At 39.1% G+C, this 13,903-nt stretch overlaps 1 protein-coding gene across 1 annotated transcript; it reads left to right on the top strand.

Moving 5' to 3' along the window:
• Window positions 1–765: 765 nt before the first annotated feature.
• On the top strand, window positions 766–13,514 carry LOC115411236 (guanine nucleotide-binding protein G(olf) subunit alpha-like). Its single transcript, XM_030123275.1, has 12 exons — window positions 766–910; window positions 3,311–3,383; window positions 3,640–3,694; window positions 6,241–6,360; window positions 7,634–7,731; window positions 8,800–8,854; window positions 11,115–11,188; window positions 11,398–11,456; window positions 12,123–12,243; window positions 12,352–12,482; window positions 12,684–12,751; window positions 13,087–13,514. The coding sequence occupies exons 1-12, from the start codon at window positions 775–777 to the stop codon at window positions 13,231–13,233; spliced, it is 1,137 nt and encodes a 378-aa protein (XP_029979135.1). The 5' UTR covers window positions 766–774; the 3' UTR covers window positions 13,234–13,514.
• The last annotated feature ends 389 nt before the right edge of the window (window positions 13,515–13,903 follow it).

Here is a 13,903-nt window from a genome sequence, read left to right as displayed (position 1 = left end):
AACATAACATTGTATGTTATATAATGTATGAAGTAAAAGAAAAGTAAATATTGATGCAGAAGCACTGTAGTGAAGTATTTGTACTTGGGTACTTCCCTGGTCTCGACCTCTGGGCTCCTGGTCCTCTGTGTATTCTGAACAGTTTCAGTCTGTTTGTGGATCCGGTCGCTGGTTGTTAAGCAGCAAAGTGACACCAGAGAAAACAATAAAACCCCAAAAGGAAACTGTCGACTAATGAGCTGTTAGAGATGGAAGGGGCGAGAGAGGTAGATACGAAGAGGAGGAACTGAGAGAGAGAGAGTGAGAGCAGATCAGGTGTTGGCGTCTCCTTAGTCTTTAACAAAGAAACTGAAGTGAAGACGGACGACGAACGGATTCTGTCCCCTGAAGATACTGCTGGTCTGGGTACTGGTCTGGTGGACAGAGGTGGATTCAGAGTGGTTGAGAGGCTGCCGGTCTTCCTTTGGACTTTGATGGACGAACTGAGGAGGACCTGCTGAGACTTGTTGGGTCAGTGATTGGTTACAGGTCAGTGACAAAACTGGACCCGGACCAGCTGGTTCTAGTTTAACTGGTCTCACAAACTTTAGGGTCAGTGATGTGTATGTTGAAATGATCTACCTGTTAATCTCATCTTCTACATAGTATGTCACCCTGCATCCTTTCTATCAGTTTTTCATATTTTATGTCATTAAATCCTCATTATGTCTGATGTGATTTTGTCTTTTATGTTGGTTACGTCATTTATGTTTTAAGGTGTTTGTTCTAGGTGAAATGGGCTGTCTTGGAGGGAAGACGGAGGAAGAAAGACTGGATGAAAAAGCCAAAAGAGAAGCAAACAAGAAGATTGAGAGACAACTGCAGAAAGAGAGACAGGCGTATAAGGCGACCCACAGACTGTTACTACTGGGTGAGACACCTGTCTACCTGAATACCACAGAAAAAGACACAACCATACAATGAACAATACACAAGTATAAAACTAATGACGTGAAAACTATTCTACCGGTCAAAAGTTTTAGAACACCCCAGTTTTTCCAGAATTTCATTGAAAATGATGCAGTTGAATGTCTCAGTGTACTCTGAAATTAAAGCATAGAACAAATAAACAATTGAAGTTAAAAAAGAAATCATGGAATCAATTTAGAAACCAAAATGTTTTCTAAACTTTTGACTCATCAAAGTAGCCACCTTTGGCAGATACAACAATTGAACACACTTGTGGCATTCTTTCTACAGTGGAAATCAAATATTCTTCAGAAAGTTCTTCCCAGCTCTGTTGCAGAAGTTCCCATAAATGTGTGTCACTTGTGGGTTGCTTTGCTTTCACTCTTCTGTTCAGTTCATCCCAAACCAGCTCGATGGGGTTTAAGTCTGGAGACTGTGCTGGCCACTCCATGTTTTCAAGCGTACCATCTTGTTGTTCTTTCTTAAGGTCGTTCTGGCATAGCTTGGACTTCTGTTTTGGGTCATTATCTTGCTGTAGGATGAACCCCTGACCAACTAGAAGCACTCGGAGAGCGCAGACCTCCGCCAAGGCTGATCAGTGGCCCCCCCCCGTGGGCCCCCCCCACGCCAAGGAGGTTATGTTTTTGCCAGGGTTTGTTTGTTTGTTTGTTTGTCTGTTTGTCTGTCCGTTAGTGTGCAACATAACTCAAAAAGTTATGGACAGATTTTGATGAAATTTTCAGGGTTTGTTGGAAATGGGCCCCCCTGTGGGCCCCCCCACCCCCGATCACCACCAAAATTTAATCATTTCTTCCTTATCCGATTTCCAACAAACCCTGAAAATTTCCTCAAAATCTGTCCATAACTTTTTGAGTTATGTTGCACACTAACGGACAGACAAACAAACAAACAAACAAACAAACAAACCCTGGCAAAAACATAACCTCCTTGGCGGAGGTAACTAGGTGCATCCCAGAGGGTACTGCATGGTGCTGCAGAATGCTGTGGTAGCCGTTTATGTTCAGGGTGCCTTTCACTCTGTCATGTCAAGTCACCTACCCTGGATCCAGCAAAACAGCCCCAGACCATCACACTTCCTCCTCCATGTTTGACAGTTGATGTCACACTCTGAGGAACCATCCTTTCACCTATTCGACAGCATACATAAGTCCTGCGGGATGAACCAAAGATTTCAAATTTTGATTCATCAGTCCATAACATCTTCCTTCGTCCAGTCTTCAGTAGTCCACTCGTGGTGTTTCATGGCACAGGCAAGCCTCTTTTTCTTATTCTGAAGTCTCAGCAATGGCTTTCTTGCTGCAACTCAACCCATCAAACCTGCAACTCGAACACAGTTGAAACTCAGATTTGCTTACTACGACCACTATTGAGCTGTTCTTGAAGCTGTTGTCCTGTGAGTCGCCTATCACGCAAGCTGTTGACTGTCATAAACTTATCTTCTGATTCTGTTGTGGCTTTGGGTCTGTCAGACCTCTTCCTGTCAGCATTTCCCCCAGTTTCTGAGTGCCTTTGGGTGGTGAAGGAAACTGGACTTACTGACACCAGGACTTTTCTGGCAATTTCTCTGTAGGAAAGACCTACATTTTTAAGTGTTATGATGGTTTGTCTCTCTTCTATCATTAATTGCCTTTTCCTCTTTTCCATTTTTATAGTAACACACTACTTTCTGCAGTACAATACTATTCAAATAATGCTCACAATGGTATGGTACCAAAGTGTGTTCCAGCACTACTTTTTTACAAACGTTGGGACACCTGTAGGAATTGGTAGCACCAACTTTCGAGGCTTGATCAACCTCCATTGCTGCAGAACTGCTTTAAGTTGACCCATTTCTTGTTTGCCTTTTTGTATAATTCTGAAATGTACATTATTTTTTCGTTTTGTTTAACCTTACCTTTTTTTTTTTTTTTTTAACCTCTGGCAGTTCACCGCTTACCTTTGTACCATTTTAAGCGGTTCATTGGACTTGAACTGCTTGAATTTCAATACAAAACTGAAAAAATTGGGGTGTTCTAAAACTTTTGACCGGTAGTGTATGTAAAACACAAAAGTGGAAATAACGTAAGCGAACAACAAGATATGTGATGTGCTGCCCTCTAGTGGTGTAAAACTGGACAATTACATCATATTCACCAACATTCACAGTTTACATCTGAAACAAGCAACCACAACTAAAGACGTATTATAATGAGTGGAGATTCACTTAAGCCTAATTTTATTTCAGTTAATGTACCTAAATCTGTTCACCTGTACACCCCTACCCATACACCTGTTCACCTGTACACCCATACCTGTACAACCATATACCTGTAAACCCGTCTGACTGACTGTGTCTCTGTAGGTGCAGGTGAATCAGGTAAAAGTACAATAGTGAAACAGATGAGGATTCTTCACGTCGACGGATTCAACACAGAGTGAGTCACATTTATTATTTTATATCCATCATGATTTGTTTTATTTAAAATCCAGTAAAGGGACTGAAGAGTCAGATTTTTTCTTTCTCATTTATTTTTATTTACCCAAAAAACCTTGACTTAAAAATCTGTTTTACAAGATCTTTCTGGTCAGAACAAGGTTTCATTTTAATCTGATTGCTCATCAATATGTTGATGATGTACTTCATTATCCAGAAGCCTCAACTGCTGTGATTGTTTTTGTTTGTTCTTTTAGAGAGAAACAGCAGAAGATTCAGGACATCAGGAAAAATGTAAAGGATGCCATAGTGGTAGGTTATGGAAATGATCATTCCAATAACAGGATATTTTAGAGCACCAAACATCGTGTTTGGATCCTTGTTCATTCATCATCCTGTAATGAATGCAAGAACATGTTATAATACCATGTATGAGTTTCACTACTTCGACACAGCAGTCAGTTATTATTTCCATGGCTGTGACTGTTTCTCAATCTTAACAAAGGATCCTTCAGCGTTTCATTTACATAAAACTACATCAGATTAAATTGGACTGAAATTACAGGGATGCATTTGTGGATCCTCATGTTTAATATTCACAATCCTCTGAACAATTCTTTTAAACATATCTGACCACAACTGCAAAGAAATCCTCAAAGAACAAGTATGTAGATCTGATCTCTTCATCGGCGTAAAATACATTAAAAAAAAAATGATGGAATGATCTCAAACAACAAGATGAGACAGGTTTATGTACATCATAAGTAGAAATTAATCCATAAAGACATAAATATACGGAACATCCAGAAGAAAATTAAATCATACAAGTAATATAATGGTTGAATGTGTAAAGGGATGAATTCACCAACAGAAAACACAGTGAAATAAGAATAAATGAAGAGTTGAGTCACAGACACAATCAAAGGTTTAATGGATTTACAAAGATCCACCTTTGGACAAATGGAAATGACATTTGTTTGACTTCATTATTGTCCTTAGATTTGTATTAAATCCAGTGCCATGTGAGTTTATGTGTTGCTGATGTGGACCTTATCTGATCTGGTTCCACTGATCCATTTATGGGTTAGGGTTATTCATCTGTGAAGGTCCTGCAGGTTCTGATCCGATCAACAGAACATAACATCATGTCCTGATGCTGTTCTTCAGTGAACAGTTTTGGAAAAAGTATTTTTTCCACATTCTGAGTTTGATCTGGAGTCTCAATAATCAGACTTTAGTTTATTTGAAAGGGGACAATGCAATTTCCTAAAACACATGGTTACACATGGTTAAAAAAAAAGCCAGAATTAGCCAGAAGGCTAGTTATCATCTGTAGTCCCCTGGCCAAGTTTTAAAAAGGCAGTAAAAAAAACATTTACAGGAGAAAGACATGGTTAGACACTAATGTAACAAATAACATATGCATAACAGACTGTTAAGGGAGCACAAAACACACAATACCTGTACAGTATAATACAAGATACATATTCGAACACTTACCATACAATTAAAAGAGAATAAGACATCCCAATATATCACGACAACATCAAAACATCACAACAGGTTTGTCTTTTAGTGTTGGCAGCTGTAGGTGTTGATAAGCCACATTTTCAATTTTTTTGTGAAGGCCTTGTATGTTGTAAGCAGTTGAACCTCCTCAGGTACTGAGTTCCACTCACTAGCACTCCTCACTGACCAGACCGACTTACTGAAAGTGCTCCTACGCAGAGGAATGACACAGTCACCTCTGACAGAGCCTCCAGTGACATGCTCACAGCTGTTTCTTTGGCTGATGAACTCTGCCAGAGGATCTGGAGCCAAATCATGCAATACTTTATAAACCAAACTTAAATCTGCAAATGTAAGGAGACTGTCCCAGTTTAAAAGACTGTATTTTTTTTAAAAATTGCATTAGGATGATAGTGCCTAGGTTTTTTATCCATAACTTTAATTGCTTGTTTGTACAAAACTTCCAATGGTTTTTTTGCACTCTGACCAGCCTGGGACCAGCTGGTTAGGCAATAGTTGAAGTGACTGAGAATCATTGAATGTAAGTACATTTTTGCTACTTAAGTTGACATTTCATTTTGAATTGCACGAAAATTTGTGAGATTTAACTTGATTTTTTTACACAATTTGGCAATATGGGCTTTAAAGGAAAGCTGTGAATCTATTACTAACCCAAGATATTTATATTGGCTGACAATTTGTATTTTTCCTCCATTGACATGTATGTCGGGGTCAGGTGATGCTCTATTTATTTTAGTGAAGTACATGCCTACAGTTTTAGAAACGTTTAACTGTAGACAGCACTCCTGCAGCCAAGTTGTAACACAGGACCTTGTTTTACTGAGCATAGCAGCAACAGTGTCTTTGGAGCGACCATGAACAAAGAAAACTGTGTCGTCTGCATACATTAAGCATTCAGCATCAGGACAAACAGTAGGCAAGTCGTTGATATAAAGACTAAATAAAAGGGGGCCTAATATAGATCCCTGAGGAACTCCAGAGGTTAGCCTAAGAGAATCAGATCTGCAGTTATTAACTGATACAGATTGTGTTCGATCATGCAGATAAGATTCAATCCAGCTCACAGCGTTGTGCGAGAAGTTAAATTTAGAGAGCTTGGTAAGAAGAACAGAGTGATTTACTGTATCGAATGCTTTCCTGAGGTCCAAAAACACCGCCCCTACAACTCCACCCTTATCGAGAAAAGATTTTATTTTCTCAATGAAAAGGCATGTAGCCATTTCAGTGGAATGCTTGGATCTGAAACCAAACTGCATGGCGTGGAGAGAGGGAGAGCTGCTTTAAAGCTATGCATCGTGATGTCATCACCACACCGTGTCTTTTTCCAGACCATTGTGTCCGCCATGAGTTCACTGACTCCACCCATTCCTCTGGGTAACCCTAACAACCAGGTCAGAGTCGACTACATCAAAAGCATCGCACCACTGTCTGACTTCGAGTACACAGAGGTAAAGACAAGAACCACAAAACAGATAGTTAATCAGTTACAACAAATTCCAGTCCTTCCCTTCATTCAATGTGATCTATTTTTGTTTAAAGGGAAACAAAATCACACTTTGTATTAATGAACAGAGCTTCAGTAGATCTAAGACATAAAACCTAATCAGATTTTTGTGAATTGTTGAATAAATCTAACTTTGTGCTAAATATTTAACAGCAATTGACTTTCATTATTAATTTGTTCATATTAAATATGTGAATATTTGTAATGTTTAAGTACATTTAATTGATATTTCCTAACTTTAAATCTACACCATAACCATACATGTCACTTTGTTGACATAATGTTTTTTGTGCATTAAACAATAAAAGAGCTTTTATTTTCATAGGTTTGAAGTGTTGGAGGTGGATTCTGTGTGAATTAAGGACATTAAACTTGTTTTTAACGGTTTCATTCACAGTAATGTTCAATAATCAATAATGATCAGGTTGTGTGAAGTCATGTGTGAGTGTTGATCATGATCAGAAAAAACAGCCAAAGGAGCCTTTAAACGTCAGTGCTCTGGTTCTTCTAATGGTGTTAATGAGCTGATGTAACCGGTGTCACCTGGGACCCGGTCTCACCTGAGGCTTCATTATCCACACTCCCAGGACTCACCTGTCTGTCTCCACTCACGTCTGATTGGTCGACCGGAGACCGGCTCTGTGATGTCACATGACAGAAAGAACTTGACATGTTACACATCATATGATCATGTTGTGCCTTGTGTTCTTCACAGGCTATAAATGGACTGGCAGCACATTTATAGCATGTTTCATCAGCATTTTGGGCTTTTTTCTCTTTCTACTGGGATATTTGATTTTGTTTTCTCATTCTGTTGTGATTTTTGGTTTCATTGTCCATTTTTATTGTCATTTTTTTATTTGTACATTTTCATTGTCATTTTTGGTTTCATTGTCCATTTTTTCGTGATTTTTGCATTTGTACATTTTTGTCGTTTATCATTGGTTGACTGGCTTTTATTGATGAACTGACCCTGTGAAAACTCCTCACTTTTAAACAATGGCATAAAACAGTTCTTTCTTTTTCTGAGGAAAATATCTCAAAGGTTTTGTACTGAATCAGATCCTGAATGTCTTTTTTGCCTTCAGACTGGTTAGATTAATATAATATATACACCTGTGTTTCATGTTTGTTGTTGATGTTGCCTACATTATTTCCTTTTCCAGTATGAAAATATTTGATCCATGTTTAGTGAACGCTATCTGTCTGTCTGTTAGGAGTTCTTTGAGCATGCTCAGAAGCTGTGGGAAGATGATGGCATCAAGGCGTGTTTTGAACGATCCAATGAATATCAGCTGATTGACTGCGCTCAGTAGTAAGACATGCACAACACACTAAAACCTGGAGATCACATGATGATGGAGGAGGAGGTAGAAACACAGCCTGAATCAGGTCTGATCACTTTTAATATGTAGGTTACTTCCAACCAAACTTTAACACAGAGGATTCGGGAGTATTACACTGCATTGGGTTTGATGCAAATGTGTCACAAGTTTTAACCAAATTGTCAGACAGTCTGCAAAAGAAAAGTTGGATTTAAATGTCCATCCTGTTAATATCAAAGGTGTTCTGTGTAGAACTGACCGCAGGTATTACTCTGGTACCAGAACACTCAGAACCAGAGCCACCATGGAACCAAACCTATGTATCCATAGACTGTATCAGTCAATGAATAAAGGCTAAAGATCATTGTTTCCACACATCAGTATTATGGAATCATTAAGTTTTATTCAAACTAAAACTCATAGAGGCTTATTTTAACAGTGGATAAAATAACACTGTCTTATACTGTTGATGTGTTGTGTCAGCTGATAGTTTACATTATGGCTCTGTTAGCTGAGCTCTGTTTTTAGATTGAAAACAGCCCCAGTAAAACCACAAATCACCTCTGTTTTCTGTATGGTTTGTGGTGTTAATAGCTGTACTAAAGATCTGTTTGGAATCCAACAAATAAGGTCAGAACTGTCACAGTTTAGTCTGAACCGTGGATCAACAAACGGCAACTTAGCAAAGATAAGAGCATCCCATAACTTTATACCTCACAGTCAAACGATTTCACAGACCTTAATTATAAACACTCTGAGGTAATTTATTAACAATATAATAAACTGTTAAACCCTTTAAGAGTCAGTTCAAACTGTGATGATGACCCCCCCACACACACACACACATTTTCTTTCACTTAGTTTGGTAATGCTAATGTAATGTAAGGTAATGCTGATGATTTGATGTTTGTAGATGTAAATTAAACCCAATATCATCATATCTGATGTTTTGTCTGTTGATTCTTGCTGTTTAATGTTGCTATGGAGATAAACTGGTTTCAGTCATCAGTAATTTCCTAGTTCTATAATTTCAGACTGAAATCAACTCTGTGTTGCAGCTTCTTGGACCGGTTGGACTCCGTTAGAAGAAATGACTACACCCCTACTGACCAGGTAAAGATTTCTCCCAATCGCTGTAATTTCAAATACATTAGAGGTTATTACGGAGGTAAGAATCATGGGCAGTAACATCTAACAGAGTAACAGTTCTGTCGAGCCCACCAGGAACCAGATCCTCAGACTCTGAATAAGAGTTGAGTAGCAAAGTAGAATTAGGTAAAAATCGTTCAAAATGTGAATAAAGCATGAGAATTGGTACAAAGGTACATTTTCTTACGCCCTTTCATATAAAAGCAGGATACGCGTAATTCAATACCTCTGGTGACAGCCATTTTGATTTTGAATATTGCTACAATTGAAAAGTGAAATTAGTGATATCTCACTCCCAGAAGACATAAATACATGATCTAAATGTCTAAACCAATGAGAATAATATATAAAAACATTTTAGTTGATTTGAATGTAAAATAGTTTTTGTTTTTTGTTTTTTTGCATTATTGCCTTTGAAAAATCTACATGCAGTACAATACATTATCCCTTAAACATGTAATACCTTGAAGTTGTTTAGCCCAAACTTTCACAGCTTCAAGATTACCCGAGTGTAAGTATAAACACTCCACAGCATTAATGCTGCAAACCTATCGTAAACTTAAGCAAGTAAACATGGCCCATGGCTTGAATAATACCTTGGGACCTTGTGCAAAAATGTCATGTCATGTTCTGAACCATTTGGTCCTCGAGAGGGTACCGGGGGGTTCTAGAGTCTATCCCAGGTAGCTGGGATAGGCGGGGTTCACCCTGAATGTGCCACCAGTTCATCGCAGGGCTGACATATAGAAACGAACAACCAATCACTCTCACATTTACACCCATAGGCAATTTAGATTAAACAATTAACCTATTAGTGCATGTCTTTGAATGGTGGGAGGAAGCCAGAGTCCCCAAAGAGAACCCACACAATGCAGAGAGAACATGCAAACTTCACACAGAGAGGTCCCCCCTGGGGAACTGAACCCAAGACTTTCTTGCTGTGAGGCAATCGTGCTAACTACTGCACCACCTGCAACAGTGGTCTCCCTGCCTATTTCACACACTTTGAGTGTTTTCTCAGAGTGAATAGCAACAAAGTTGATTTGTACCATTACTTGTCAGAATGCATATCAAAACTATCCACAGAAGGAAAGGAGGTGTTCAGCACACAGCATCCATACATATACATACAGCACCAATGTTGTCACTTCCCATGAATGTGCCATTGGCCCTGAGTAGCACATGGTGGCAGAACAACAGCTACCAGACCCATACGACTGGGGTTGGATCAGGAACTGTAACAGCCATCTGACTCCTTTATGGACCACATTTAAATCATGCAAGGAACTGATCAAGTGTGGTTGTAAGAAATCCTGCCAACCTCCTTGCAAATGTTTCATGGCGTCACTTCAGTGTACCGAATTGTGTAAATGTGCTGGGTCATGTTAACGTAAAGACTGATATCACAGAGCCAATTTGTCCCCAGTTGAAGCAAATATTATGTGGACAGTAATATGACTCTTTTATTTGGGTGGAATAATAAGACTTATTAAAAGTGACTCTTTGTTGGGTTATATTTAGCAAATTTATATAGTACATTTCAAAAGGTCAAGGTTTTTGCTTTATTCATATTTTGAATGATTGCTGCAAATTTTCACTTAATCTACCAGACTAGGGTAGAGGAGCCCATCGACTCCCAATGTGGACAGAGGGTGATGTCCACCTCTGTTGAAGGCAGAGGTGGATGTGCACATCTGTGTTCAGCAGAGATTAACTAGCATCCTTTTAAGGTTAGCCAGTGTTAGGGTTGGAGTTAACCAGGATTAGAGTTAACCAGGGTTAGGGTTAACCAGGGTTCGAGCTAGCCAGGATTGAGGTTAGCCAAGGTTAAGTTTAGGATTACCCAGGGTTAGGATTAGCCAGGGTTAGGATTAGCCAGGGTAAGGGTTAACCAGGGTTAGGGTGAGCAAGGATTAGGGTATAGTCATGGTTAGGGTAAACCAGAGCTAGGGTTAGAGTTAGGGTTAGCCAGGGTTAAGTTTCACCAAAGTTAGAGTTAACCAGGGTTAGGGTTAGCCAGGGTTAGGGTTAACCAGGGTTAGGACTAGGATTAACCAGGGTTAGGGTTAACCAAGGTCAGGGTTAACCAGGGTTCATCAAGGTTCCTCACATGTGGCATGATTCTTTAAATGATCATCACAGTAACCAAGTGACCAATCAGGTTAAAGCCTCAGAGTGACTCACCAGCAACGACCTGTAAGCCCACACCTCTCTCCTCCTGCAGGATTTACTTCGTTGCAGAGTTTTGACTTCAGGGATTTTTGAAACCAGGTTTCAGGTTGACAAAGTCAACTTTCAGTGAGTGCCTTAACTCCGCCCCCTCTGTACACCTGCACTTTCACTTTTACTTACAATTTAATGCATTTTTATTGTTTCACTCATGTTATTTCGTATTTCATTTGAAGTATGTCTACTTTTAATATCTTTAATTTATTTTAATTTGCATCGCATTAGACTTCTCCCACTGATGCTGTGAGATGATGTGATTATTGATTATTGTCTGTCAGTATGTTTGATGTTGGAGGACAGAGGGACGAACGCAGAAAATGGATCCAGTGCTTTAATGGTGAGAAACAATTCCTAATCATCTCATTACAGCAGATGTGTTATCAATATTTAAGACAGTTTTTGTCAACCTTGGGGTCGGGACCCCACAAGGAATTCAAATGGGGTCACCTGAAATTTCTAGTAATTGACAAAAAAACAAAACCAAAAAAAACCTTACTAATAAAAAGTATATGGTAAGTTGACAGAGACAATCACAATCCATAAAAGACATGACAAACTGTGAAGCTGAAACTGCAGCACTGTGGTTCTGTTTATCTGTCAGATGTTCAGTGTGGTCAGTTTCAGATGCTGCAGCTCTTTCATAATTCATAGTTTGAGTTCTTGTTTGTTCAGTGTTAATTGTCCTTGTAAATCACAGCTGGACTGACTGGACAGATCCTGACCAAGGAAAATAAAATTCTCACTTTGTGCAGTAATCTACACCTGGATTTACTGCCTCTGTCCATAACAATATACATTATATAGACTAAATATCATTTAAAATTGCAACATAGTATAGCAATTACAGCTATTACACGATCAAAAACAAATTGGTTTTAGAAAAAAAAAGTCTCCTTTTTGAATGTCTGGGGTCGCCAGAAATTTGTGATGTTAAAATGGGGTCACGAGCCAAAAAAGGTTGGAGACCACTGATTTAAGGTTTCCTTCCTGTTGTTCCTGTCAGATGTGACAGCCATAATCTTTGTGGCAGCGAGCAGCAGCTACAACATGGTGATCCGAGAAGACAACTCCACCAATCGGCTTAGAGAGTCTCTGGACCTCTTCAGATCTATTTGGACAAACAGGTTTCTATGCGCTTTGACTGGCTGTTGTTGTCTTCTGTTTGGTTGCTGTTGTCCTCTGTGTTCTCTGATTGGCTGTCGGTGTTCTCTGTGTTCTCTGATTGGCTGCAGGTTTTTGAAGACCATCTCAGTCATCTTGTTCCTGAATAAACAGGATGTTCTGGCTGACAAGATTCTGGCAGGAAAATCTAAACTGGAGGATTATTTCCCTGAATACAACAACTACACCGTCCCAGCAGACAGTAAAGCAAAAACACAACAATAAACACAAACATGAACAAAAGCTCAATAATAAACAGAGCCGTATACATGAACATCAGTACAACCATACATATGAACGTCAGTACAACCATAAACAAAAACGGAATTGTACACATAAACAAAAACACAGCTGTACCTTTGACCTCCTGATATCCTTTTGTTGTGTTTGTTTGTGTTCTCAGCTGTTTCAGAGACTGATGAAGATCCCAGAGTCACTCGAGCAAAGTTTTTCATCAGAGACGAGTTTCTGGTAAAAACAAAAACATACCTGTCTGTCTGAACACCTGTTTGTCTAAACACAGTCTCTACCAGTCTGTCTGTCTGTCTACCTGTCTGTCTCTCTACGTATCTCTCATCTGTCTATCTTTTCCTTGTCTCTCTACCTGTCTGTCTCACAGTAGTCTCCTCCTGTCTGCTTCTCACCTGTCTCCCTTCCTGTCTGTCTCTTTCTACCTGTCTCTCTCACTCATCTCTTCCTGTTTGTATTTCACCTGTCTGTCTCTACCTCTCTTTCTCTGTCTCTGTACCTGTCTCTCTTCCTGTCTATCTCTCACCCATCTGTCTTTCTACCCGTCTGTCTCTCAGAGGATCAGTACTGCCAGTGGCGATGGGAAACATTACTGTTATCCTCACTTCACCTGCGCCGTTGACACTGAAAACATCCGTCGTGTTTTCAATGACTGTCGCGACATCATCCAGCGGATGCACCTGCGGCAGTATGAGCTCCTCTGATTGGCTGTCAGCACTCACATAGCTCAACTTCCTGATGGCTCTGACAAACAATCAATGCTGATAGATCCTGGTATATTTATGCTGACATTTATCTGCTAGTTTCAGATGGACTGTGATTGATTAGTGATTAGTGATAAATAGACGTTTCTATGTGAGCTGGATCTAAGGATATACACTTAATATTGTTACCATGGCAACAGTGTCATAAGTAAAGGGGATGGAGTTTAGAAAAGCAGAAGATTATACTCTATGTATATTTTTTCATGTTTCTGATACCGTTATTGATTTGATTGGCTGTTGCAGACTGATGTCATTATATTTGTGTCTGAAAATGTTAATAAAGTCTAATTTAAACATTAAGGGCAGCATTGTTTTCATGTCTCATGTGACTCTGTCTTTCACAACATTTTCATCTTGTGTTATATTCACATGTTTGACAATGAAATTTAAGTGCAAACAAATGTATAATTTTTATAGTATATCTGATCTTGAAATAAGTTTCTGTTACAAATACATGTAAAATGCTGTCAGTAGTGTTTTCACATGCAAATTAAATGAGTTAGAAGGTCAACTGATAAAGCACAATACATTTATTTCAGACAAACTCAGTTCAGATAAATACAGTATTTGGTGTGCAGATAACTCGGCTATATTTAATATTTGATTTATC

This window comes from Sphaeramia orbicularis, chromosome 20 (assembly GCF_902148855.1).
Source record: "Sphaeramia orbicularis chromosome 20, fSphaOr1.1, whole genome shotgun sequence".
Taxonomy (NCBI): Eukaryota; Metazoa; Chordata; class Actinopteri; order Kurtiformes; family Apogonidae; genus Sphaeramia; species Sphaeramia orbicularis.
Note: the sequence above shows the minus strand (reverse complement) of the source record. Positions and strands in the feature narration are given on the sequence as shown.